Here is a 27,788-nt window from a genome sequence, read left to right as displayed (position 1 = left end):
TCCTTTTAATTTAATAGCCTTTTATTTACAGGGTATATGCATGGGTAACTTTACAGCATTAACAATTGCCAAACCTCTTGTTCCAATTTTTCACCTCTTGCCCCCCACCCTCTCCCCCAGATGGCAGGATGACCAGTAGATGTTAAGTACATTAAAATATAAATTAGATACACAATAAGTATACATGACCAAAACGTTATTTTGCTGTACAAAAAGAATCAGACTCTGAAATATTGTACAATTAGCTTGTGAAGGAAATCAAAAATGCAGGTGTGCATAAATATAGGGATTGGGAATTCAATGTAATGGTTTTTAGTCATCTCCCAGAGTTCTTTTTCTGGGTATAGCTAGTTCAGTTCATTACTGCTCCATTAGAAATGATTTGGTTGATCTCGTTGCTGAGGATGGCCAGGTCCATCAGAACTGGTCATCATATAGTATTGTTGTTGAAGTACATAATGATCTCCTGGTCCTGCTCATTTCACTCAGCATCAGTTCATGTAAGTCCCTCCAGGCCTTTCTGAAATCATCCTGTTGGTCATTTCTTACAGAACAGTAATATTCCATAATATTCATATACCACAATTTATTCAGCCATCCTCCAACTGATGGACATCCATTCAATTTCCAGTTTCTAGCCACAACAAAAAGGGCTGCCACAGACATTCGTGCACATACAGGTCCCTTTCCCTTCTTTATAATCTCTTTGGGATATAATCCCAGTAGTAACACTGCTGGATCAAAGGGTATGCACAGTTTGATAACTTTTTGAGCATAGTTCCAAACTACTCTCGAAATTAAATTTTTCTTAAAAAGTTGAGTTGAGGAAATGTTTTCTGATGCTTGCCCTTAATGTAAAAAATTGCTTGTTACAATGCTCATGTTCACTACTCATCTTTCTAGTATCCTTTTAGTCAGTAAAATTTTAATTCCTCTATGATCATGAGGCCATAATTTGCTGACATATAGCTTTACCTGGAGGACAATACTATGTGGAAAGATATTGATTATTTTTCAAGAAGCAGTTTGGAATGACTGAAAGCACTTTACATTTTCCCAAATACAGATCACATAAAATTCTAGACCCAGCTTATGATCCACTATGAGCTCTTATCTAAGGTACACATGTACACACATACCAAGTAAAAATCTCAGAGGGTTGGTTCTCTGTCTGCTTCAATAGAAAGCTGCTAAGTCTTGATAAAAGTATTTCCTTATACTGAAAGCTGAGGAGATACAGACCTTTCTAGAGTCTAAATCCCTCAAGAGACTACTCTTGTTGTGGAAACATTTGTTATGCATGAAAGAATTTCTTTGAAAGCCACTACACTATCTTGTAGGGTCTCCAAGCTCACTTCCTCTGGCATAGTTTGCTAGAGGTCAAAGAGGTGGTAGACAAATGATTCTGAATTTCAGTTTCAGGGGCAGTCACAGTCAATAGGAACAATTTATTTAGAAAGCTGTTCCTCTGGGGAATTCTTTTTATTTTCCCGCATTTTGTAACATCATCTACAACATAGCAGACATCATTATAACACAGTGCTCAAGAAAAAATACTTAGCAAAATCTGTTAGCTGATTTTAGTTTAGGAAAAGCTACTATGTAGTTTTAAAGTAACCTATTTTGGTACCCATAATTTATCTGTCTGTGAGTGTATATGTATTTATGAGGGAATGTATGAATATTCCCCTCCCACATTTCCCAAAGTGACTTACTACAGTCTCAGAAATTACCACAGGCGTTTAAATTCATATAAGCTTTAATATGCTTCCTCTCAGAGATAGGAACCTATGTTTTGTGTTCTGTGTATTCTAGCAACTTAATAATATGTGGTCAATTTAAAGACTCACTATTAAAAGTCACAAACCTGTTAATGACTTTTAACTTCCACTGGTAAAAAATGTATTTGCACACTTTGTCCTTGGCAGTGAGCTTGTATGAGAGAATAAATGTGATAAGACTTACTGGAGAAAAAAAAGGCCTGTGTCACTGGAAGAAATATGGCCAGCGGAAGTATAAATGTAACAAACTAACATTTCTTAACTACAAAAAATCATTCCTACTGTTGCACTGATGGAGGAACCCCTAGGCAAACGCAGTCTTGTTCTGCAAGTCAGAGACATGATGTATGAAGGGAACTGAATCTGGAGTTTGCGTTTTTGAATAAAAAATGTTCCATTCAGTCTAAATTAAGTTGCTAGTTTAAAACTCTCAGATACTTACTAGCTGTGTGACGCTGGATAAATCATTTTCTTGTATCCAAAAAAAAAAGTGTAGGTATTTGAAATCCATAGACACATAATAGGAAAATTTCCAAGCCAAATCTTGAAATAGACAACATTTTTTTTTTTTTTGGTGTTCCCAGCTCTCCTTTCTACATTCCTTTTACCTTTTTTTGGGGGGTGAAATCAATTTTCTTTCCTGCTCCTTGATAAAAACCTGTTTCAAGAAAAGGTTTGATGTATTTTACATGACCACTTGCTAAATTATGTTAAATTTCTTGCTTCTCAATGAAGAGGGGAGGGATGGAAAGGGGGAGAATTTGAAACTCAAAATTTAAAAAAAAAAAGAACGTTAAAAACGGTTTTATACATAATTTAGAAAAATACTATTTAAAAAAAAATTCCATAACATTTTTTTTCAGACTAAAATATTACTTTTTCCAAAGGCATATTCGTTTCAACCCCTGGGGTTGATGCTTTAAATCTAAAGGGGTCCAAAAAAAAAAAAAAGCAATTATTAACTACTTACTCTATATAAGACATTGTTCTAGATTTCAGAGATACAACTATAAAACTTTTTTGAGGGAAGTCACACACAAATGACTCATCTCTGATATTCAACACGTTTCACTGGTTCACTTCTGCCTAGTAGTATTAGATTGTGAAATCAAAGCTCAGGATGGGAGGACAGAACCAAAGGGCCTTTAACCGATGATCTGGGTTCAAGTTCAACACTTATCATCATTTCTGGTGTGTGCACCTCGGTTTCATCATCTGTAAAGCAGGGATAATACTGCTAGGTTTGTTGCGAGGAAAATGCTTCTGCGAACTTAACGCCCCGCATCATTATTTTTAAATAGACAGTTTTACATTTATGGCATATTGTTGAGTGCTCGAACATGCAGAACTAGAAGAGCGCAGCAGTTTAGAGTCCTGTATATACTGTTGTTATAAAGGAGCCAGGGCTGCGTCTCATACACCTGCGTAAGCGCCTTGGAACAAATGCGGCTTTCAGGCAGCCACTTACAAAGACAGAGCTCCAAACCCCCGCCTTGTGTACTTAATTGCTTTTGTTAGAGAGCCCCGACAGACGCTTCTGCCTTAGCGGAGACGACCTTGACTGTATAACTATCTTTTCTTTCGTTAGGAGAAGATACTGGAAGGGACACTATTGAGTTAGTGCAAACCCACATCCATCCCTGAGCTCAAGCAGCCTTTGCGGAGGAGTTGGGCTTCCCGACAGGGGGCGTGTTCCCGCGTGAGCCTCCGCGGGCCGGAACTACGAATCCCAAAGTGCTCCGGCGCGAGGGGCGGAGTCCAGGGGGCCGAGGAGGCGGAGCCTTGGAGAAAAGAGGCATTGTGCTGGGAGTGAGGCGCTGCTGCTGCTGCTGCTGCTGCATTTGTCTGCTTTCCCAGGCGCTCGCGGATCTTTGTGGTTATCTTCGGCCGGGGCCGCGAATGTGAATGTGTCAGCGGCGGCAGCGGCAGCCGGGGACTGATTAGCTGGGATCGGCGTGGGTGGGAGGGTGCGGGAGAGAGCAGGAGGACCACGCGCGCCCGGGGCCACGCGTGTGTCGGCTCCCGCCGTTTGCTAACCGAGCTTGGGCGTGGAGGATGGTGCACCATGCCGAGAGGATCCCGGCGCCTTAACGCTGCCTCCCGAAGAAAAGAGGTCCGGGTCGTGCACGGGAGGAGGGAGAACCGCAGGCGAAAGCATGAAGGTGGAAGGAGGCAGGCTCCACTTTGAGCGCTGCTAGAGGGAGACCTCGGTCTTCGGCCAGCACGTTCGCCTCTCTCCTCTCTCGGGCGGGCCGAAGGGGGGCTACGGGTGGGCGGCGGAGGAGGTGGGATAGGGAGGGGGATAACGGGGAGAGAGAGAGAGGGAGAAGGCTAGAGAGCGAGGGGAGGGTCAGTGCAGTGCGTTTCTGATCTCATCCACGGACGAGAAGGGGGGCTGGAGGAGAACCCCCCCCCCCCAACTCCGAAAAGCGGCTCACCATGGGGAATGCAGGGAGCATGGATTCTCAGCAGACTGATTTCAGGGCGCACAACATGCCTTTGAAGCTGCCAATGCCCGAGCCAGGTGAACTGGAGGAGAGATTTGCGGTGGTCTTGGTAAGTAAGAACTGGCCGGATACGTTACACACTTAACAATGCCCATTTGCCTTGTGGTGAAGCCGAGCCCTTTCCTCTTCGCCTTCGGTACTGCCCCTTTCTTTTTTCCTCTTTTCCTTTTTGAAGGGAGGGAAATGTAGGATAGTCAGGGGGACGTTCCCTGCCTTTCAGCTTTCTCACTCTTACTACCTCTCCTCTAGTCCTCTTTCCCCGCCCCTGAACCCATTTCCCCGCGGACCGAGGCTCCCAAGAGATGGATCTCGGTGGCACTACCGGGGCTTCCAAGTCCCGGGCACTTTACACTGAAGGAGTCGAGCGGCTGGACTGGCTCCTGCGGACCTCTCTTTCCCCCCATTGTCTGGAGAAAAGGAGGCAGCTTGCGGATCGTGTGCCCGGAGGATGTGTGTGTGTGTGTGTGTGTGAGAGAGAAAGGAAGGCGGAGAGGGGCCCCTTGGCATAAGGAGGAGGGGGGCTCTTGTCTACTAGAGCTCTCTTTCTTCTTAAACACCCGCAAAGCCCAGACAGCGCCCGCAAATGCCACCGTCTGTACCTCCTACCACTTTGCGCTAACCGATGGAGTCTCTGCTCAGGCCCACTGCTCTCTGGCTGGCTTTGTAGTGGGGAAGATGCGGCCCATGTGGCTATGAAAGCACGGATGGGGGCCACCCGGGAGAAGCAAAGTTATTCCGCCTCGGCCTTTCCGCAGCTGTGGCCAAGCCCCCCGCCGCTAGTTCCTCCTCATCTAGGAGGAAGAGTGGTCTGCATCTCGTTTGCCAAGTGGAAAAAAAAGACAGTCCCTAAAGCATAGCCCCTCGGAAAGTTAGGAGTGGCTAACTCGAAATAAGGAACAAATCATTATAGAGACGCTTTTCTTTGAATGGGCTTTATTTGGTCTTAAGTTCTGAAGGTACAAAAATATGTAGTTTGAGAGGAGCTTTTAGATGATCCTCTCCTTCTCAACTCTTAAAGCAGCCTGCCCCCTCCTGCTCCTCCCATAGTTCCCTTTCAACTCCTCTGCTTCCCAACTCTTTTCCTCAGCTGTCTAGCATCTTGAAATTTTTGGCAAGTCTTTCCTTCTCTTTTACTTATTGGCACCAAAGTTTCTCATCATCTTCTGCTATAGGCCTAGGAGAGAACTGTTACAACACTTTCCCCCTTTCCTCTCCTTATCTGGAGAGGAACTTGCCCCAAGTAAAAGGATTAATATCTTTAAGCAGTCAGGTGCCCCAAAGGCATATAGGCTCTTTGGGAGGGGCTGTGAAGGGAAGAGAATTCAAGCGGGCCGTAATAGTTTCCTTTTCCTTTTATCTCTATTTGCTTTGTTTTGGCTTCTGCACCTTTACTTATTGGGAAGTCTTTGAGGGACCAAGAGTCTAGATTTTGAGAAAAACTTGGCTGAAGGCAAATGATAGATTGCTTTGCTGCCTTTCTTCCCATTTGTTTTAAAGAGAGACGGCTGAGGGAAGTCCCTGGAGATAAAATTGCATTTTGTGGGGTGTGGGATTGCTAAACCTTGGACTTTGTTGTCTATGACATTCTATTCCCATTCCATAGGCCTTTAAAAGGGGGCCATTTGCTATGGAGATCAACATTCTGAACTGTGGTTTTCTTCTGTCCTGTATGCACATCCACACAGGAGAAAGCTGTTTTATACCACCTACAAACTGTAGTGGTGAAGCATTGAGAAAGCCCGACTGCATTGACTATCTTGCCTTGTTCCTTCTGTGATCTCTTGCAGCTGCTCCTTTAGTTGTATAAGATGGGATACTAGGAAATGAAACAGCGTAGCCTAATTACTTCTCTGGGTAGTCTGGACACATTCTTGACCTGCCTTTTTGGAAAGAAGTATCTCCTTCAAAACCTTCTTTTAACAAACATGTGGTCCCTGCCTCACCTTCTGGTCTTATTCAGTCTGCTCATCCCCACTGTGGGTTTATGTGCTTGTGCTTTGAGTGTTTGGAGATGCTTGTGGTAGAAGGGGCAGTGACATTGGCAAACCAGCCATAATAATAATAACAATCTAATTAAGTTTGGCTCATCTGGACAGTTATTTTTTTTTTACATGAGTCTAGCATTTCTGTCGATTAATAACATATGGCATAGATTAATCTTTTTAAAATGGATGACCAATGACTAGGGTGGTGGTTTTTATTAATGTTATCTCAAGCAGTCACAGATTCCTCATGTGATCATTCATGGTTTTTATATTCAGAGTGCCTCAGGGCAGTGGTTGTTGCTGTGGCTACTTTTACTGTACAATGCGTCATGCACGGTTGCTGGATACATTTTCTTTCTTTCTTGTTTACAAAATTCTTAGCCTCTAAAAGTAAAATATATCAAATCTGACCCTCTTGTTAGGAGAGACAAAACTTAGGGAAGTCTTGGTTTACAAGGTTTTCTGTGGGTTTATACTTCTACTACTGGAGACTTTCTTAATGGTCTAAGAAAACCTGGCAGGCTGCTCTCTGAGGAAAAATAGTATGAGAGAATCCAACAGTTGGAGAGCTAAAGGTATTGAGGGGGAGGTCCTAAGTAAAACAGTTTTACTCTCAGTGAATCTTTTTCTGAAATTTCTACGTTTGTGTATGCTTTGCAAAAGTAAATGTTTGAGAACAGTTTAGTCAGACTTTTAATCTTTGGCATCAAATTGGGAAGACAAAGGCTCAAGTGGAAGGATTCTTAGAAAGACTGCCAAGGGATTATATTGGCATATCAACATAACTTTATTAGCATCTGTATCTCATGTCTAATAAAGCTCACAAAAACCTGTGGGCAAACAAGCTAGTGATACTGTTCAAAACTGTGATCCTTTGTAACATAAAGTCAACATGAACATTTGAGGTAGTTTTGACATAAAAAGAGTTTCTTTTTTTCCTCTGGGCTTGAGATTATTTGCAGTCCTGGGAAAGAGAAAATTAAAAAATAAGTTGACAAATGTATAGGTTATTTCTGGTTAGGTGCAGTCAGTGTTATCAAAATCATAGAGTGAAACCTCCTCAGTTGAATGAGCCTCTTACCAGTCTTCCAGATAGAATGATACTATGATTTTATGTGTTAATTGAATCAATCTGTTTTGAGTTCATTGGCATAGGTGGAAGGGGAAGTGAAATGAAGGTTATATTCTTGAATTGAAATCAGTGAAGTTTATGGAAAGGCCAGATTTATAGGAATTTAGCTAAATGGACTAAATAGTAGTACTTTTTACAGGTAATGTTGGTCATCAATTGAGCATCAAATTTTAAAACAATCAGGAGCTAAAGAAGGAATTATCATCCTGAGTCAACTCTCCTCAGTTTTATTTTAAGAAGGTGTGATTTAGACCTAAATATAGTGGTTCTCATAATCTCCAGCATCCCTAGTTTAAAAAAAAAAAAACAAACCAACTGTGTATCACTTTATATGACTTTACAGGCATCTGTAACATGTAAATAATATTTTTACTTAAATCACATGGTTACTGTGAAGATCAAAAGAGATAATCTGTTTGCACTTTATTTATTATTATATTATATATTATAGTATTATATATTAACTCTTATTGTTAAGCATCAAATATATCTTTATTGAAGTGCTGGTGAAGTGATAGTCCCTAGTCTGTATTTTCAAGGAGAATGTTATGGATAGTAACACCTATCTAAGTATTTTAATGTAATTGAAAAGTCACACAAGTATTATGTGTCTAACTTTTCTTTCTGTACTGCAAAAGTACAGGGTACTTTTTTCTGAGCCTGAGTGTTGTTTGTCACTTTGCTCAGTGCATCTAGACTTGACTTAATATAATCTTTAAGACCTTTGTCCAGAAAAAAGCCATCCCCCATTATTTTGCCCTTTCTGAATTTCAAAAGGAAGGGCCATTTTTATTTATTTCTCTGTTCTTGTAGCACAGAAAAAAAATACAGCAGCTAAAGAGAGTAAGAAAAAAGCCTCATGCATTAGATCCAAAAATATAGGTTAAGAGCTACTAGGGAATTGAATTTCTAATGTTAGTTAATGAGAACTGTTTTTGATTTTAATTAAATTTACTGGGCTTCCTTTTTGGTTTTCATACTTAAACCCACTAATAGTTAAACTGAGGTTATCGAGTTCATGTTGCTAAAGAAAAGACACTTTAGAAGAGGTCCGGAATCCTGTGATTAGCCTTTTGGGAAATTTAAGGTTTAAGGGATACTAAGTCTAGAACACAAAGTCTTTAATCATTAGGGCTTAAGTTAGAACTGTGTCCGAGGTTGTTAAGAATTTTTTCTTGGAGATCTAAATGAAATGCCTTTAAACCTTTTACCTTAGGTTTTAGTGGACATCATAAGCCATTATCATGGTCTCTAATTTCATTTTGCAATTTTCACTATGAAATGAATAATACATTCTAGTCTAGAGGTTATTCTGTAATGACAGAGTTGAAGTACCTTGTTTGCAAAACTTTCCTGTTCTTTCTGGACTGAATCTTTTAAAAGAATGGGCATGAAGTTTTCAGTCATTTGGCTTGTCATTCAGACACCTAAACTCCAAGTACTGATTACTTGTGAAAGGAACAAGGAAGGTCAAGTTCTAACATTTGTTAAGTTTTCCTCTCTGAAATTACTTCCTTTCAACACCTTCCAAGCAAAGCAACTGCCATGAAGTCTGTTTAGCAGATGGATTGGCAGGCACTCATTGAACCATCAGTTTATACTTGCTGATTTGTTGGAAGACATACCCTGGAAGAAATGCATCATACTTCATCCAATTTTGGTCTTTCTAGATAGTGTCAACCAGATCCATCTTATCCTTGGAGATATAAGTATAAATTAGAGATTACCAAATGTTACCTGAAAGTTTTCCAGAGGAGATGATCCATTTATTATTTTTTCCAACCTGTCTATTAAGATCCCTATCAAATGCCATTCCCTTAAGGAGATCTTTCTTCTCTGAAATAATAGATTGTATTTTTTTCCTGTCTTATGACACTTAGCATGTCTTTCTTTGTGTTAAAATTATTTGTTTTTTTCTCCCTGTCTGCCTTCTAGATCAAATGAGATCATATATAAAATACTTTGTAAGCCTTAAAGTGCCAGATAAATGTTAGTCACTAACATCATCATCATTGTTAGCATCATCATCATCATCATCATTATCAACTGCAGAACCCAGCAGCAGTTTTTTAAGTGTGAGGAATTGTCTTATTTACCCCTGAATTCTCCTTGACATCTAATATGGCACCTTTCACATAGCAAGCTCTTAATAAACACCCATTAAATTGAATTATTAAACTTCTGGGATAATATCCCTAAAAATAGTGATCTGTTTGTGAATATGGGATAGAGAGATGATCCAAGAACTATCTTCCAGTAGAAGAAAGTGATTGAAGATTTTTATACAACTTTAGGAAAGGGAATATAGGTCAGTATCTCTGCCAAAATCAAGAAAAGTGGGTTCTTGTTCTATATCTGCTATTAATTTAACATAATCTTTGACAAATCACAACTTCTCTGGGCTTCAGTTTCATCAACAGTGTGTAGGGTATGAGAGGTGCTTTGGCATAGTACATAGTATATAGCCTTTGGAGTCAAGAAAGCCTGGGTTCTGGAAGGTCCTGTTTCTGACATACTAGTTGTGTGATCTTGGGCAACTTATTGCCCCGGGCAACTCTTTAAGGCTCTAAGTTGTTGGCATTGTCATGCTGTAGGCTGAAACATCTCCTACACTGATGAACTCATAGATATGAACCAAAAAAGTCTGTTAGTACATGTTTGCTTACTGCTAGAATTAATGTGAGTTTTGAATGATTGTAAGGACATTTTGAATGAAAGCACATAAAACACTATACAAAATATAAGAAAATTTTTATTGATTAACATTTCCCAAATATTTGAAAGGTTATCCTGTGGCATAAGTAAGTCTTCTATTTGTTCCTCAGGATGGAACTAGGGCCAATATGGGAAGTTGCTTTTGATTAAATATGATGAAAAATTTTGTAACAAATATAATTGTCCTAAAACATAATTCCCTCCCCAAAGTAGGGGGCCTCCCCATCAGTTTGATAGATGCCCATCTTTCAGTTCACTTTCAGCTAGAACTTGGATATACTTATTTAAAATAAATTGATGAGTAATGCAGAGAAAGAATTAGTTTTAAAATACTCAAGGAAAATGATGAATAATTATGGGAGAAAAATTTGAGCATTTAGTTGAAGGAGGAGTGCTAAAAAAGTGATTCTGATAGGAGATGGCAGGCTGGACTAGATGTTCCCAAAGCATTTTACAGTCTTAATTCTTTTATTCAAGTAAGAGATAGTATCCTCTATAATGAAAAGGGAGTGTGCCATTTTGAAGGTCTGGGGTTATAAAATCTGAGAATTTTATAACTGTCAGTTAAAGGGTAGGGAAAAAAAGTCATGGGATCAATTTGCAAAGAAACAAACAAAAATTAGCTTGTAAAGATTAACAGAAACCCATCCCCCATCCCCAATCGCCCAGTCCAGCGATTCTGTTGAATTGATTCTGTTGAATATATATTCCTCCCCGAAAAAAAAGGTGAAGTTGCTCTAGTTGGGGATCTTCCTGATTTTCAGATTGAATAAGTAATGCTGAGGTTAAATATTGGCAGTAAAAATGAGAAGCTTAGTTGATCATCTCTCAGTTTCCAAGTAGAAAATGATTCATGATGAAGAGAAAAAAGACTTCTGGAGCAAAGGTGTGAATGAAAAACTATGTGGTTATTTGAGGAAAGCCTCTTAGGTCATTAATTAAATAATGTAGGAATCTTTTGTTCAAATAGGTTCCCCTGCCAAGGTGTTTCTTCTAATAGATTTGGGAAATTTCTGGCTTTTGTATCATGAGTGAGTGTGTCCATAAGCTTTAGGTTCTCATCTTCTATAAAGTCATTTATAAGACTGCCCCAGTAGGGTATGAGTCAAATATATATGTCCATCTATTCACATTCTAGGAACTTGAGATATTGAGACACCTTTCTTTGTTAATTCAGCTTCCCTGCTATTTAAAATGTGTCTGCTCCTAATACAGGGTGGTCCTCTTTCTCCTTTTGTCAAAATACTTAACCAAACACTCTGCTCTTTTCCACTGATACCATGCTTTGAAAATATTATCTGTGAGGAGCTGGTTGGTTGGAGTATTGTCTAATGAACTGCCATTGACTTATGTCCCCCCATGATCACTGGTCCATAAATGTATGTTGAAGTAACCCTGAATCTTTGGGGAGAGAGAGTCCATGTTTTTCCTGTTTGGAATATAACTTGATAAAATCAAATATTGTTCTGAACTTTTTAAAAGGAGTATGAAAAGGAACTTGCACCATGGGGTTTTAGGCTTGTGGGTGGCCACCATTGTGGCAAACTTTATGTGCTTTCATGGAAATTCTGAATGTTTCCCCTGATCAGATGTTCCCCTATCATCTGTACCTGATTTAAATGGCTTTTGTTTCACAAGTATCCAAAGCCTATCTCCTCCTGATTGAATTATAAAAGCTTTGTGTTCAGCTGTGTATGTGTGTGTGTGTGTGTGTGTGTGTGTGTGTGTGTGTGTGTGTGGTGGGGGAGGAATGGAGGGAGGTAGGGGGAGAAAGGGAGAGAAGAGAAAGGGGACAGACTAATGCAGCCTCTGTTTAAAATCTTTGTCTCTGGAATAATTATGTCCCTGAAGGGAACATTGCAATATGTTAAGGATGAAACAGTATTAATTCCTGTTTCTCTCTTTCTTAACATTATACTTATAGATTTCTATGGCTATTGGCTTTTGGAAGCAATGGTATTTAGATTAATTTATAGAGGTAATCCTACTCAGTTTGCTTTTGTGCAGTAGATGATGCCAATGACTTGGCTTATCTTAAGTTTTGGATTTGGGGAAGTCACCAGAGTATTTACATTTTTGGTCCTACGTTCTATACTAAGATACTCATGTATGACAGTGGTTTGAAATAACTAAGGTTCTGAACTTCTCCATGGAATTAAGTGTGTAGTTCTTATTCCTTTTTTTTTCTTTCTGGGTTTTTGTCTTTTTTTTTTTTTTTTTTAAATCATATTAATCAAATACCAGTTAGAATTTTAGCTGCTTGTTATATAAAATAAGATAAAGAAAGGGATGCATAAGAGAAATAGCTTTTTAAAAGAGCCCTACAAAATTTTTGAACCAGAGAAATGATTTGCAGGGGAAGGAATTGGACACAGTTGAAAAATTAGAGTAAATTGGAAAAATGAAAGAAAAATTAAAGATAGGATCCCTTTCTCTTAAAAAAGTTCTAGAATGTTAGAATTGAAAGAAACCTTACATTTTTATAAATAAGGAAACTGAAATTCAGAGAAATTAAATGATACCTTGTAAGTTCACTCAGCTCATTAGAGACAGATCTAGGATCTGAACCCAAGAACCATTTTTCTCTGTTCATTCTTTTTTCCTGCTACACAGCATCTTCATCCATTTGTATGACCTTCATTATCTTAGGGACTTTGAATAAGTCACTTAACTTCCCTGGAGCTCAGTTTTTTTTTCTTGAAAAAAATGAAGAGTTTGATATGGAACCCGCCTTAAACTGTGGTTTGCAACTCCAGAGGGTCTTGTAACTGAATGTGGGGATAGCAGAATTATGATTTATTAACAGTATATATTTTATTTGTAATTTTATATGTCTATATCTATTTATATATTGTATATATCTATATGTTCAGGATCATATAAAAATTTCTTGGGTGAAAAGAGGTTTGTAGTGAAAAAGTTTTAAGAAGCCTTGGAGATCTTTAAAATCCCATCAACTCAGATATTCCATGATCTTAAGAATTAATTATAGAAGGAATTCTCTTTAGATAGTGGGTTGAATAGTGGACAGTCATCTGACTATTTGAGGAATAACAAGTAGCAGAACAAAGGGACCACTACATATAGTACCTTGCTAGCTGCCATGCAAAAGCAATTGGACTTAATCTTTCCTCTAATTTGATTCTAAAGTGGATAGAAGTAATACAAACATGTTATAAAAGTTCTTTGGTATTATGACTAATGGCTAAGTACTGGCCTCCTGACCACGGGTGGGGGAAAAAAGTTACAAATGAATTAATTATGCTTTGGCATTTTTATTTCTATTTCCAAGGCTAAATATTTTTTTTTTCCTTATGCAGACCTTTTGTGTGATTTGAGACTTGATATTTGAGCCTGCTTTCTTGGTTTGAAATATAAGGTTTGTAAAAGTAAAACTTTTAGCCAGCATTTGAAATGCAAACTTTTTTTTTTTTTTTTGGAGCATCTAATATAGACAAATATTCATATTTAGAGAAATAATTATCTTTAGAGAAGAAAATATTAGTAGGACAAGTCAAAAATTGAATGGTGATTACCATGGACCCACTGAATTATAAAATGTTAAAGCTGGGAGGAATTTTTGAAATGATCTAATCCAACCCTTCTACAGATAAACCCTGAGAGAAGAAGTGATTTGCTCAAGGTTATCTAGCTAGTTAGTGGTACAGTTGGATATAGAATGCAGTCTCTTGACTTCCAGCCTAGAGTTTTTCCACTATACTACATCGCCTCATTAGTCAACTCTCATTAGCTGGTATAATATATTGGCAGATATCCATTTCTATAATTCATCATCTTTAGTGGTTTGGTTATTGTAGATAGTATGTGTGCTTGGCCTAAATGTAGAGGGAGAAAAAAAGGCAGCCTTATTTTCACTTAGAGATTTTAGTAAATTCTTGAAGAATGATCCTTGACTATATGTTAAAAGAAGACATTTCTGTAATTGACTATAGAATGATAAAAAGTATAGAATAGAGAGTGGAAATTTTTTATACTCAACTATAGATTATAGATCCATTTTTTTGGGAATGGAAAAAAAGAGGTGGGTGGAAGAGGAGAATGAGTAAGAAAATGTACATGACTATCTTTATAAGCAGAGAGAATTATGGGAAGTCTCTTTGCCATCCTTGGACAGTGATCTCATTCAGCTTTGGGGCATCAGAAAATGAAGCATTATGGGAATTAATATCAGCTGGAAAAATTAAATGTGGGCCGACAGGATTAGGCTTGTATTCAGGCAGCATGCTTACAAGTTATATACAGTTTGCCCAGTTTGAATTTGTCTTGAATTAGTTTACTTCTAGGTAGCATCTAGACTTAACTAATTTAGATTTAAATGTAGCAAATGAAATGATCTACTGCTGTCCTTTATTTTACAAATGGAGAAGCTGAAACCCAGAGAGAATTTCAAAGGTTGCTTCCAGTTTTGATGTTTTATAACTCAGTAGGTCCATGGTAATGAAGAATCACCATTCAGTTTTTGACTTGTTCTACTAACCTTTCTTTCTCTAAAGATAAATACTTCTCTAAGTATGAATATTTGTCTGTATTAATGTTCCTAATAAAATAAAAACAAAACTTTGCATTGTATAGGACTGCTTCACATTCATAGGTCTTATATTTCAAACTAAGAACCAACTAAGTCCAGATCTGGATTGGCCTGAGATATGTTCAATAGAACCTTTTCTATTGAAAAATGGGAAGTCCTAACTGGCTGTTTCATCTTTATTCCTGAGGAATTTTGATTAGTGGAATTGTGGGATCTATTTTCATATAGAAGCCCAATACATCTGAATTCTGCCAAAGGGTCTTTGTCTGATAACCAGATTATTTGGGGGATCTTTTGGACTGCTCCAACATGAGCAAAGAATAATTTCCAAACTAGTAGAACTAGCAAAAGAGAGAAATGGCTACCTTAGAAGAAAATGAGCTTGCCCTTATTAATGCTCTTCCAGCAAAGAATGGATGACCATTTATTTGTCAGTCTTCTTTTTTAGATATGGGTTGTATTCCATAGTTTAGATCCCCTCCATTTTGAAATTTTATATTCTGACCAAAAGATTATTTCTGAGACTGGCTTCAATTGAAACTAGTTCAGCTTTGAGCATATGAGAAGTCATTTAATTGTCTCTGATTATCTTAATTCTATATTCTATTATTGATCAGTTATTTTTCAATCATGTCCAACTTTTTGTGACCCCATTTGGAATTTTATTGACAGAGATACTGGGGTGGTTTGCCATATCCTTTTCCAGCTCATTTTCTAGATGAGGAAACTGAGGTAAACAGGGTGAAGCAAATAGTGACTTGCCCAGAGTCACACAGCTAGTAAATGTCTGAAACTGGATTTGAACTCTGGAAGATAAGTCTTTCTGACTCTATGTCTGGTGCATTATCCATTGTACCACTTAGCAGCTTTCATACATTTTTACATACTCAAAAAAATTTCTAATCCAGAAATTTTTTCTGGACAAATTTTATTTTGGTTTTGAAAGGATTAAAAAAAAAATCATAGTCTCATCATCTAGTTGTCTTTATCTTTAAAAGTTAGGAAAATATCTGGATTTTTTTTTTTTTTTTTTTTTTTTGGCATTGATTTGTATTTAGGCAGTGTCTGGATAGATAGTCAGGAAGATCTGAGTTTGAAAACCTTTTCAGATACTTGCTAGCAGCTGTGTGGTTCTTGGTAAATCATTCATTATTTTATGCCTACTACACATTAATGATTTGAGGATCAAATGAGATGATTTGAAAGCCTTAAAAGTATTGCATACATGTTAACCATTATTATCTTGGCCTTCATTTAAAATGAATGAATGAATTATGAAATAATAACATGTAGTTTTTATGATCCTCAGAATGATACCATAATTTCTTAAGTTATTTTATGCTATTCATTATTGGTAATTGTAAAAGTTGGATAATATTAAAAAATCACTAGAAAAAAATTCTATTTGTATTTTCTTATATCTTTGTGGAATTAGACAGGCCCTTATCTTTGATCCTCTTCATAAATAACTTGAATTCAATTTTCATTAAAGGAGTGTAAAATGAGTTCCTTTTAGTGAAAACTGCACTGCTTGAATGCTTCTAAATGATTCAAGCAGTGCGGTTTTCACCATTGCTATTGAGAGACTTCCAAATCTAACTAATTGTCGCTATTGGAAAATACTAATATCCAAACTCAATTTTCCATTGCTCATTGTCTTCCTATTGCTTCTACTTATCACTATTGAAAGTCAACCTACTGGACATTTTAAACTATTTTTTCCTCTAGGCTTTTGCTAAACTGTATACTTACTACTTGGGTTATCAGAAAGCAACTTATACGTATCATTATACCAACTTACGTGTACAAACTTTTATGGAGATTTTCAATACAAGTTTAGGAACCCAGTTAAGAGGGCTATATAGGGCTTTTATGTCTTTTTGGTGCTTGGTTAGAATTCATTATAATTTCAGGAACAATTTGAAGTACCAATACTCAACATACCATTTTCTTTTATGCATTATATTGCTATCTTTCCTTTTTCTGAAGGCCATTTGCTGGTCATCATCAATACACCTGGAAAAATTGTTATTGTTTCTCTGCAGACTAATTTCCAGTGCCTAATTTAGTATTCTGCATACCATATATGTTTAGTAACTATTTGTTGAATAAGTGAGTCTCTCAATGCCACTAGTTCTTGCTCTCTTCCTCCTTTAGTAGTCATATTTAGCCATTGGAATTGGAACAATAGAAGGTTAGAAGAGGTAGAAGATCTGAGGAAGTTGGCTACTAAGTTGATTTTTTTTCTTGTACTTTTTTTTTTTTAATCTGTTAAATGAAGGCAATGGAATAAACTTTTGAAATAATATTTTTGTTCTTCTGTTCTGTATATTGTAGAAATCTTTGGGTCACTAATATTTTCAAAGATTCTCCATGGCTACCACTTTATTTTTCTAGTCTTATTTTCTACTGATGCCTCACACGAACCTCTATTTTAGCCAAATTGATCTCTTTATTGTGTCTGGTGTATGTTTAATTATTTAACTCTTGGAACATAAAGGCAAAAATGAAGAAAGTGCAAAAGTCCCTACTGTCAAGGAGTTTGCATTCTAATGAGGCAAATAACATGTGCACATATTAGTATGTACAAAATATACACAAAATGAATACAAAATACCTCCCTTCTAGCCCTTTTGCTAGCATTCAATCTTGCTTAGAGCCCCAAATCTCTTCTTGTCTTCTGGTTGAACTTTTACCCAGGGTCCAGTTCAAATCCCTGCTTATTGTATATCGTGAGACTTATGCTTATGAACAGATATTCCCTGATCATCTTAGCCTAATGTGATCTGTCCTATGTATTAAACTATAAATCATATTGTTTGTATCATAATGACTATATATTACATCATTGTGATGGTACTTATAATTGATAGCCTAGTTATGCACAATAATTGTAAATTAATGAACTGGTTTTGTGTAGTCCCATTATGTTTCATATATTTATCCTGTCATATGTATGTGTGTTTTAATATGACCATTCAGAGATTATAAACTCTTTGTGGGCAAGGATTCAGTCTTATGTTTCCTTCTTTTTATGTGGTTTACTTTGTATATAATCAAGAAAGTACCAGATCTTTATATGTCTAGTATCAAATAGGATTTTAAAAAGTTTTCATCCTAGAAGAATAGCAGGAATAGCCCGAAGTGCATAATATGTCTTTGTTTTGAAATGAAACAGTGTTAGATTGATAGTTCAGTAATGGTGAAACAAAGGTCATCTTACAGGAAGAGGTAAGATGACTTACAGGAAGACCAGTGAATTTGGGAAAAGGGAAACTGGAAGGGCCCAAAAATATCAGTGGTTTTGTAGCCTTGCCAGATTGGTAAGCTGTGTTGTAATGAAGTGAAACAAGTGAGTAGTAATGTGCTAGGGAAGACGATTTTATAAGGGAAAAAAAAATCTTTGCTCTAAAGTTTTTTGGTTTGTTTGGTATGAGATGTTGATAGTCTTAGTTCTGTGTTTGTCTTCTAAGTTAATGTCATTGAAATTTTGTGCTCAGTATAGTTAGTAGGAATTTGTTCCTTCAACAGATGCTTATTGAATGCATATTACTGAATTAAAAAATTTATATATGTATATATACAGACACAAACATATATATTTATATCTCTCTATACACCTTGCCTATGCCTTTAATCACAGTATCTAGCAAGGAAGTATGTCATGATCATTAACATTAAATACTTTATAAGAAGTATTTGGAGTTTAGAGGAAGGAGTTATCACTTTCTGCTGGGGAAGGCTTGATTAAGGTAGAGGGTCTTAAACTTGAGTCGTGCCTTAGAATTTTGAGATGCCAAATGATTCATTGTATTGTATTTTGCTTCTCTGCTCAAATGATGCTGCTTAAAAAGATTTATACCATTTTATATTTTAGCTAAATTGACCTAGTTGCTCTTCCTTGCACGCAATATTTCATCTCTAGATCTTTGCTCTACCTGTTTCCCATGCCTAGAATTCACTCCTTCATTACCTCTACCTGTTAGAATCCTTAGCATCTTTCAAGATTCAGGTGCAGAACCATCTCTTCTAACTTTTCTTGATGTCATCAGTTTTTTAAAGCAGTTTTTTTGTATTGACTTGTAATGATTACTAATTAATATTTGCATAGTGCTTAAAAGGTTTAGAAATGTTTTACATATATTATCTTATTTTGAGTATTATAAAAACATAATGGGATAAGTTATAGGTGCCATTATTTTAATTCTACAGATAAATTCAGTTTGAGTGACATGATTCTCAGAACTTAGTAAATATTAGAGGCAAGATTTGAATCTACTTTTCTAGACTTCATATCCAGGATGCTATCTTTGATGAAGGACTATTCTATCCCCTACTGTAGGGACTGTGTTTTCATTTGTATCACCTTGTCCTCTGCCCCCTAGCACCTGCCTTTAAACATAATAGTTATTCAATTAATGTTTGTTTTATATTCTTATCTCTTCGTCGACACATTTGATAGCTTCTGCTGTAATTTTTACAAAGGTATCAGTATATTAAGTGTCTGGGTTTTGGTGTCTTTTTTTGTTTGTTTTGTTTTTTCGTCTTTAATGCAATTCATTTTAACAGTTTGTCTCCAGGAGCATTTGGGGTGTGTGTGTGTGTGTGTGTGTGTGTGTGTGTGTCTCTTAGTCACAGGGATATTAAGTGTTAAGTGTCTCAGGCCAGATTTGAGCCCTTTTTGACTCCAGGGCCAGTGCTCCATCCATTATACCATCTAGACAGCTCCACAGGAGCACATTATAAAGTCATTCCTGGGAAGTGGGTTTATGTAGTAGCACTTCTGCCACTGGGTTAGAATTCAAATAATTTTTTTCAAAAGAATTATTTATTTCAAATTTCATAGTTTCAGGTCTAGAAACTTTCCTAACTCCTAAGATTAGAAAATTGAATATATAGATTTCCTCCTGGGGTTACTTTGCCTGAGTCTTTTGTGTAGTGTTTTGCCATGCCAGTTTTTGATCTGTTTGAAACCCTACAGGCAGTGCTTAAGGCAGACATTGGATAAGAGGAATGTGTGACTTACTGTGAATCTTACTTTTTTTTTTTTTTTTTAAAAAGAGGTATTTTTTTTTCCCTTCACTTTTTTTTTTTTTTTTTTTTTTGAAAGAGTGTAATGGTGAAAGGGTATAAATGGTTTAGGATAGGAACAATGATAAAACCCATGAGGGCAAGCTTATGTCTTCCATGTATATCTATTATTCCTAATGAAATTTAGTACAATCTAAGGAAGATAAACTTTGCATTCTGCAGAAGGAAAGCTTGTCTTTCAGTTGTTTCTTAATCATGCCCTACTCCTTATGATCCAGTTTGGGCTTTTCTTGGCATAGATATTGGAGTGGTTTGTCATTTCTTTTTCCAGCTCAGTTTATAGATGAGGAAACAGCTAAACAGGGTTAAGTACCAGGGTCAAACAACTATTAAATGTCTGGAGGGTGTTTGAATTAAGGTCTTCCTGATTCCAGACCCTGGGCTCCATCCACTGCAGCATCTTAGATGCCCAAATTAGATTTCTATACACTCTAAGTTATTCTCATTGTTCATATGAGGCTGCAGTTTTCATATGTATATAGGAACTTTCAGGGCACATTACATTCCAAATTCTACTGCATCCAGGCCATTTCCAGTCGTTCTGATCTCTGACTATTGGACTCAGATGGTTCTGGAGGGGAAAGTGAGGCAGGTGAACTTGCATAACTCTCCCTCACTTCAATTCAAGTTACTTGCATGTCATGGCCATCACCTCCCTGTTAGTCTTCTTCAGGAAGGAAGGAAGGACAAACAACTACAACTACGACAATGACATTCTTTTAGAACTGGCCTAAACATTATTGCTTGCTTCTGACAGAGTAGGTCTTATTCCTGGGGCTTTGAATGTACTGTTCTCTGTACTTGGAATGCTCTTCCTTCTCATCTTACTATTGAAATCCTGGCTTCTAAAAGATGCCTTTCTTGATTCATCTGTTAATGAAATGACATGTTATTTGTTTCATGTGCATAATTTTATTTACATATCAATATACCTTGTATTTCACTTCTTTCTTCTCGCCCCTCCTACCTCATTCCCTAACTGGGGAGAATAAATATTTTTTGAGGGTAGATCTTTGTTCTGTATTCCCAGCACCATTCACTATGACTAAATCCTTTTAGGTGTCTAATAAAAAAAGCTTGTTAAATTGAGTTCCTTTACTGGTGAAGGATGTCTAGGAAAGAATAATCATGATATAAAAGAATTATTTGTACTTAGTGATTATTGTTCTCTACACATTTGCCTGTAGTTGAACTTTAAAAAAAAAATGTTAATGTTAAATATGTTAATGTTACAGAAGGTAAATAGAATCTACTTGCAGGTTTTACTCCATACCAGATTAGATTTAATTTATAATCTGTATCTAAAATGAATATCATTGTTTCAAGGTATTAGTCTGTCTAGGGTGACTGTTTTTTTAATGGTAGCATATGGTGGAGCATGTAACATTGTAACTACTAAGTGGCCAATTTAGGGAAGGGAAATATTAAGGTCATGGTCACTTGATTGTTAACATACCTGTTTTCACAGTCCTTTCAACATTTATCAGTTTCTCTTTTTTTCAATTTTGACAATCTAGTAGGTATGAGGTAGAAATTCAAGAGTTGCTTTAATTTATATTTCTCCAATTATTAGTGAGTTGCAGCATTTTTTTTTGCACATGGCTATTAATAGTTTGGATTCCTTCCTCTGAAAACTGCTTATTCATAACCATTGACCAGATTGGGGAATAATTTTTGTTTTTACAAATTTGAATCATGTCTCTGTATATTTTGTATAGATTCTGATGCAATGTTGGTAAAAATGCAAATCTATGTGTATTGGACACTGTTTGACTTTGTTTAGAAAACAGTTTCTATTCCATAGTCACTATTTAAAATCGGTAGTAGTGCATCTTCTCACATGATCTAGATTTAGAAGCTAAATTGGTTTATCCATGGCCATAATAGGTTTTTTTTTTTTTGTTTTTGTTTTTTTTTTAGCAACTCATTGTGTGGTTCTCTTCTAGGATGTTTATTAGAACTTGGCTGACATCGTGCAAAATCTGTTTCATGGTGTAGGACAGTGATTATGTAATTCTTTCTGCTTTACACTCTGCTGAATGAAATTGACCATTATTCCTCCTCCCATCAAGAAAAAAAATGGCGAATGTCATGTTTGCCCTGAATTTTAAAACAGCAATAAAATGTTTGGAGTTTTTTAGATAAAAATATTTGATAGGGGAAATAGCACTTTTGAATGTTAGACTTCAAAGTCCAGATGTAGCTGTGGTTTTCAGAGAACTGTGAAGGGTTTTTAAATTGTAAAGACTAATGCTTGCATACATGCTTTTTTTGGTGGCATATTTTCATATTTTTAAAAATTGCCTTAATTTATTGGGTTTTAGTGATGAAGGTATGAACCCATTCTGTCAAACTGCATATTTCATTGGCCATAGCCTTTTACTTAGCTTAGTATTGCATGAAAGGAAGTAATAAGCTTGCTTTAAAAAGACCCAGATGAAAAGGATTATAATATAGTGAAGAAGTATTAGCATGACCCAGTCTGTGCATGCAAGTCATTTCTTTTGAAGTATCCATTCTGACAGTCTTTTAGAATGAAACTCCAAGTTCAGTGCTAATAATCTTGGCTGGGTGTTAGACGTTATCCTAACACTGAAGACAATAATTGCCAAAAGTAAATGAAGAAGCTAATTATAAAAATGACATATGATATGATATCATCACAAGTATTTTATTTTCATTTGAACAAAAGCAAATTTGGAACTAAGCAGTACTATTTCACAATATCCCAGGAAGTGATCACCATTATCTGGCTTCTAAGACTTAATGAAAAATAGTATGTAATTACTGAGTTTTCCCAATGTCTTTGACTAAATGAACAAAACTCCACAAGTTTTTCTCTTATCCTCCTTTTTCTATTTTGTCATCTTTCTTCTCTAGTATTTCTTGGAGAACTCAAAACTAATTGGATTTAGGTATTTATATTTGAATGGTTCACACACCCTACTAGGCTCTGAACCCTCTTTTAGCTCCCTTCCTTTATGGGTAGCTATTTGGTGTGTGGATCTCACATTAACTTCAAAGGAAAAGATACACAGGATTTAACTGGAAATAGAAATTTGACCCTTTGTCTCTTTTTCTTCATCTCCCCTTGTGGACGCATTGTTCCCTTTTGTGTAAAGAAGGACTTGTAATACATTATACCCTGGCATGCTGTTTAAATGATTTGAAGCTACATTCCAAATTTAGATTAGCTATAGCTGTGTTTTTGGTCTTTCTCCATTTACTTACCTCCTAAAAGGCATTAGGATGTAAAAGAGCATTGGATTTAGAGTTAGAATATCTAGATTTGTGAGCTCTACTGTCTTTGTGATGTTAAATCACTTTTCTGTCACACATCTTCTCTCTTTTACTCATCTGTAAAATTCAATTCAAAGATTTACTTGAACACATGTTAAAAGGCAGAATGTAAGGCCTTTGGTCTCTACTTTGGATACAAAAATTTTCAACTTGGTTCATATCTAGAATAAACTAAATGTCAGTAAAGAAGTATCTGCTTTGTTCCCAACATTCTGCTAGTTGCTGTTTTTGTTGATGAACATTTGTTTCAGTCATGTCTGATTCTTTGTGATCCCATTTGGAGTTTTCTTGACCAAGATACTGGGCTGGTTTTGCCTTTTCTTTCTCTAGCTCATTTTACAGATAAGGAACTAAGGTAGTGACTTGCCCAGTGTCACACAGCTAGTAAGTGCCTGAGATTGAAGATGAATTTTCCTGTTTTCAGCTCAGGCATTCTCTCTCTCTACTGTGTCGCTTAGCTGTCCTGCTAGGAGCTTTAGAGAATAACAAATCCAAATAGAGGACTTTGTTCCTGATCTTCCAGGAGCATACAGTCTATACAATCTAGTGAGGGAGACAAAGAAAAAACACACACACACCCCCCACACAGGAGAGAGAGGGGAAGGAGTTGGGGGAAGGAAACAGGAAATTGAGCACTGAACTGTGTTAGGCTGAATGATTACCTGACAATTTTGGAGAAAGGAAAGATGACAAAAACATTCAGGAGGACCTCAAGAAGCTGGCAGAAGCAGAGAAGACAAAGGACTGGCAGCAGGAGCTTAAGCTCTCAGAATCAAGGAGAGAGATAGGCCTTTAAGAAAGCTAAATGGGGTCCAGGAAAGGAGACAAGACTTTGAAAGAGATAATAAAGGATTTGGACTTTAACCCCTGGCTAATATTACATGGGATCATTCAGATAGTGATTGGTAGACCAAAGATTTGAACCCAGGTTGTCCTTGTTCTGAAGCTGACTCTATTCACTATATCATGCTTCTTCTCAAATAGCTTTTTAAAAGCTGAACATGTAGTTTTTATGAGTCAGAGTCATAGTTTGGTATCTTTGCTTGCAGTGAGCATTAGTAGTCTCAAAAAGTACAATGTTACTCCACAAGTTTTTCCATCATGTGTGTTATTTTCTCCTTTCTGGTGCCTCATTTTGATATTAAGCTCATACACATAGAATAGAAGCCAGGCCTGGAGTCAGGAAAACTTGTCATCATTATTATCTGAGATTCCCTCTTTTCAATGTCCTTATTTGAATCCATTACTCATTTTGTAAAAATTTTCAGGATAACCCCATTGTTTAGTGTAGAGATACCAAATTCTCCATCAGAGGGCTGCCAAGGCCTGCAAAACTCTAGCGTATGACTGGATTAAAATCTAACTGGGAAATGTTTTCACAAATTAAAAATACAGTACAACATAGATAATGTTGACTTGTGGTTTTCTAAATCAGGATTTCTTAAACTTTTTCCTCTCTATTCTGTTTTGCTCAAGAAATTTTTATGGGATATAGGTATATAAAATAAGTATGCATATCAAACATTTACTGATAATAAATCATAAATAAATTGATTTTAAAACAATTCTTTGGTTTACATGTAATTTTATCATTTATTAAAGATGAAGGCAAATTTGCATGTTAATGAAATAGATATGCTTATTTTTATGTATGTAATTAAATCTTGGTGGAATATTTGATACATTTTATTGTTGCCAAATTTTTCTTGCCCCAATCATACAGTTGTGACCCATAATTTAAGAAACATTATTCTAAGTCACGCATGTGGCCATCAGGGATTCATTACTATTATTGGTTTACTAACCTTTATGATTCAATTACTAATAATTTAATTTCAATTTTTTAAAAAACAATTTTGCTGTAGTATCATTAGATATAAATGGTGATATTTTCCATGTTCTTCTAAGTATTCAATTTCTGTTTAGTACTTAAATTGTTTTGAAAATTGTTTTTTTAAGACAAAAGTTTTCAGACATATCCAAAATATCAGGATGCAGCTTTTGATTTATTGATGCTGGCCGAATTTAAGAACATGAGAATCTCTTGTTTGAAAGCACTCTGCAGCTGTTTTCCTGCATGCTCTTATGCTCCACCCTTCCTTATGAATCCATTCACCATCTTGGTGACTTCTGAGACCATAATACCCCTCCCTGGCCACCATTACTCATTCATTTTTATGTGTTGTCTTTTCCCTATTGGAATATAAGCTCAAGAAGTTTTTTTTTTTTTTCTCTTTTTCTTTTTGAATTTGTATTCCTAGTACTGAGCACAATGCCTGGCACATAGTAAGTACTAAATAAATTTTTTTCATTCGTACCATTTAGACCCCAATGAAAATTTATTGACATCTGTCATGTTTTAAAATATAAAAAGTTACATTTTAGAAAACTTATGAAACAATACTTGTACCATTTGTCAGTTTAAAAATATTTGTATAAAATACAGAATCTTAGAACTTTTATTAGACTATAAAATATTGTGTCTATATCAGGCCAAATTAAAAGATTATAGAAATGTATAAATTGGCAGGTTGTCCTGTAATAACTGAAACCATAATTAAAATGGAGAAAAATATCCTAAGTCAGCCAGTAATTTTATGTTCTTTTAATTTTCTGGCAGTCTACAGCCTATGTGCTCATTTCTCCTAGTATGATCAGACAGGTAAAGCAATCCTTATCACAGGCTAGCTGGAGGCACAAGGGTTTTTAACCAAAACATTATTGAACAGTGACATAGTTCTCGAGGCACTCTAACTAAAACAATAAAAAGTTAAGTTTGGCAGAATTTCTGAAGCAATTCTCTGACCAACCTTTCCAATAAATTAATGTAATTGGGAATGCTTCAAAGAGTTTTCCTGCCAAGACTGTGAACTTTGCAAATAGGGGAGATCAAATATCTAATCCAAATACTTGAGTTAAAGTGTGTAACTTTGATTAAACATAGATGAGCTTCCTCAGTACCACCACTTCACTTTAGTTTCTGAAATAAATTCAGTAGAGTTCAAGAAATCAGATTCTTATTTTACTAGGACCACAGATGGAGAGCTCAAAACTGCCTTAGAGATAATCTACTGGATCCATCTCTACCCCCATTCCCTCCATCCCACCATTTCATAGGGGAGGAAAATGAAACCCAGATTTAAATGACTCGACTGTATCAGATGGATAATCAGCTCATGTCCTGTGACTCCAAGTTTTGTGTACTTTCTCCTTCACCCAGCTGCAACTACTACTTAGCGATTAGAACCAAAAAAATGCAAAATTCTCCAAAAACAATATTGATTATTTAATATTCTGATTTTTTTTTTCCTGCTTGGTTGTCCTTACCTTAGAAATCTGTAGCATGAGATTAGACCAAAGCACTCAAATGATTGCCTGTCAGTCATTCCGTCTTCCACTTAGCTGCTAGATTTCTCTTGCTAAAATAGAAGAATGACCACATCATTCCCTATCTCAAGAAGCTTTAGAGATTTCCCTATTGTTTTTTGCATAAATTACAGATTCCTTTGTTGACATCTAAAGCCCTTCCCAGTCTGTCTTCTGTTTAGTCCAATCTTCCATTTCTCCTTCTCATGTTCCATGCATTTCTGCCTAACTGGACTATTTGTTCTTATATGCAACATTCCATTTTTTGTACCTTTACTCATATTGTTCCCCAGACACTGAAATGCTTTCTCTTCTCATTTCTGCCTTTTAGAATCTCTAACTTCTTTCACGAGTCTGTTCAAGTGCCTACTAGAAGCCTTTCCTGATATCCACAGTTGTTAGTGCTACCTGAGCCCCCTTCACATTACTATATGTTATTCTTTGTATATGTGTGTGAACACATGCAAATATTATGAATATTCTTGTCTGTATTATTATCCTTTCATAAAATGAATTGTATCCCTAGGTACAGGGACTGTTTTGTTTATTGATAACTACAGTGCCTGGCACTCTATAGTTTCTTAATAAATAATCGTTGAATGGAATTGAATCACATATTTATAGAATGCCTACTATGTTCCCAGCATTGTGCTAAGTGCCAGAAATGATAAGACATTGTCTTTCTTCCTTAAGGATCTTATGGTAAAAATTATAAGAATAAATACATCAAAAATTAGAATTGGGTATTCAACTATTATACTTTTCGTAAATGTAATCAGAATTTTCAGAGAATGAGAGTTGGTTGAAATAGCTGAGAAAAGCTCATGGAAGAGGTGGGCCTTGAGAAAGGAAGAAATTAACTGTATGTATGGGTGTTTGGTAGGAGAGGGATAAATGGACCAATCTACTAAATTATAGATTTGAAGTGGTGGAAATACTGGGATATTAGCTTAGTTAGGAGAGTTAGAGCAGATTATGGATAGAGAGAGATTGTAGAGGATCTTGAAAGCCAAACAGAGGAATTTGAATTTAATAGGATAAAAATGTAGTTTGGAAATAAGAAATGTTTTCTTTTTCTTTTTCTTTTTTCTTTTTTTAAATTTTTTAGCAGAGATGACACTCAAAATGATGTTGTAGGGAAGTTGATTTTGAAACACTGTAATAATGGTTTGGAGTGAAAAGGAAATCCTAGAGACTGTTGGGTTAATCTGGGTTTTAGATAATAAGGGTATGAACTGGGGTGATAAAAGTGAAATGGAAAAGAAAGAGAGCATGAAGCAACATACCTTGATGACTGATTTACTATACTATTGGGGCGATGAAGAAGGAAGAATCAAAGATATTCCCATGATTTCTGACCTC

General features: G+C 36.3%; 1 protein-coding gene across 7 annotated transcripts in view; it reads left to right on the top strand.

Annotated features, from left to right (window-relative positions):
- Positions 1 to 3,596: 3,596 nt before the first annotated feature.
- The window catches only part of FMNL2 (formin like 2), a 350,157-nt gene continuing 325,965 nt past the window's right edge, over positions 3,597 to 27,788 (top strand). For 3 of the 7 annotated variants that reach the window (XM_031960660.1, XM_031960659.1, XM_031960658.1), the window contains exon 1: positions 3,597 to 4,337. In XM_031960660.1, coding sequence (XP_031816520.1) covers positions 4,221 to 4,337 — 117 coding nt within the window. In that variant the 5' untranslated portion in view covers positions 3,597 to 4,220. The remainder of the gene's footprint in view (positions 4,338 to 27,788) is intronic. The other 4 variants (XM_031960661.1, XM_031960657.1, XM_003763868.4 and 1 more) reach the window with 2 other exon arrangements.

This window comes from Sarcophilus harrisii, chromosome 3 (assembly GCF_902635505.1).
Source record: "Sarcophilus harrisii chromosome 3, mSarHar1.11, whole genome shotgun sequence".
Taxonomy (NCBI): Eukaryota; Metazoa; Chordata; class Mammalia; order Dasyuromorphia; family Dasyuridae; genus Sarcophilus; species Sarcophilus harrisii.
Note: the sequence above shows the minus strand (reverse complement) of the source record. Positions and strands in the feature narration are given on the sequence as shown.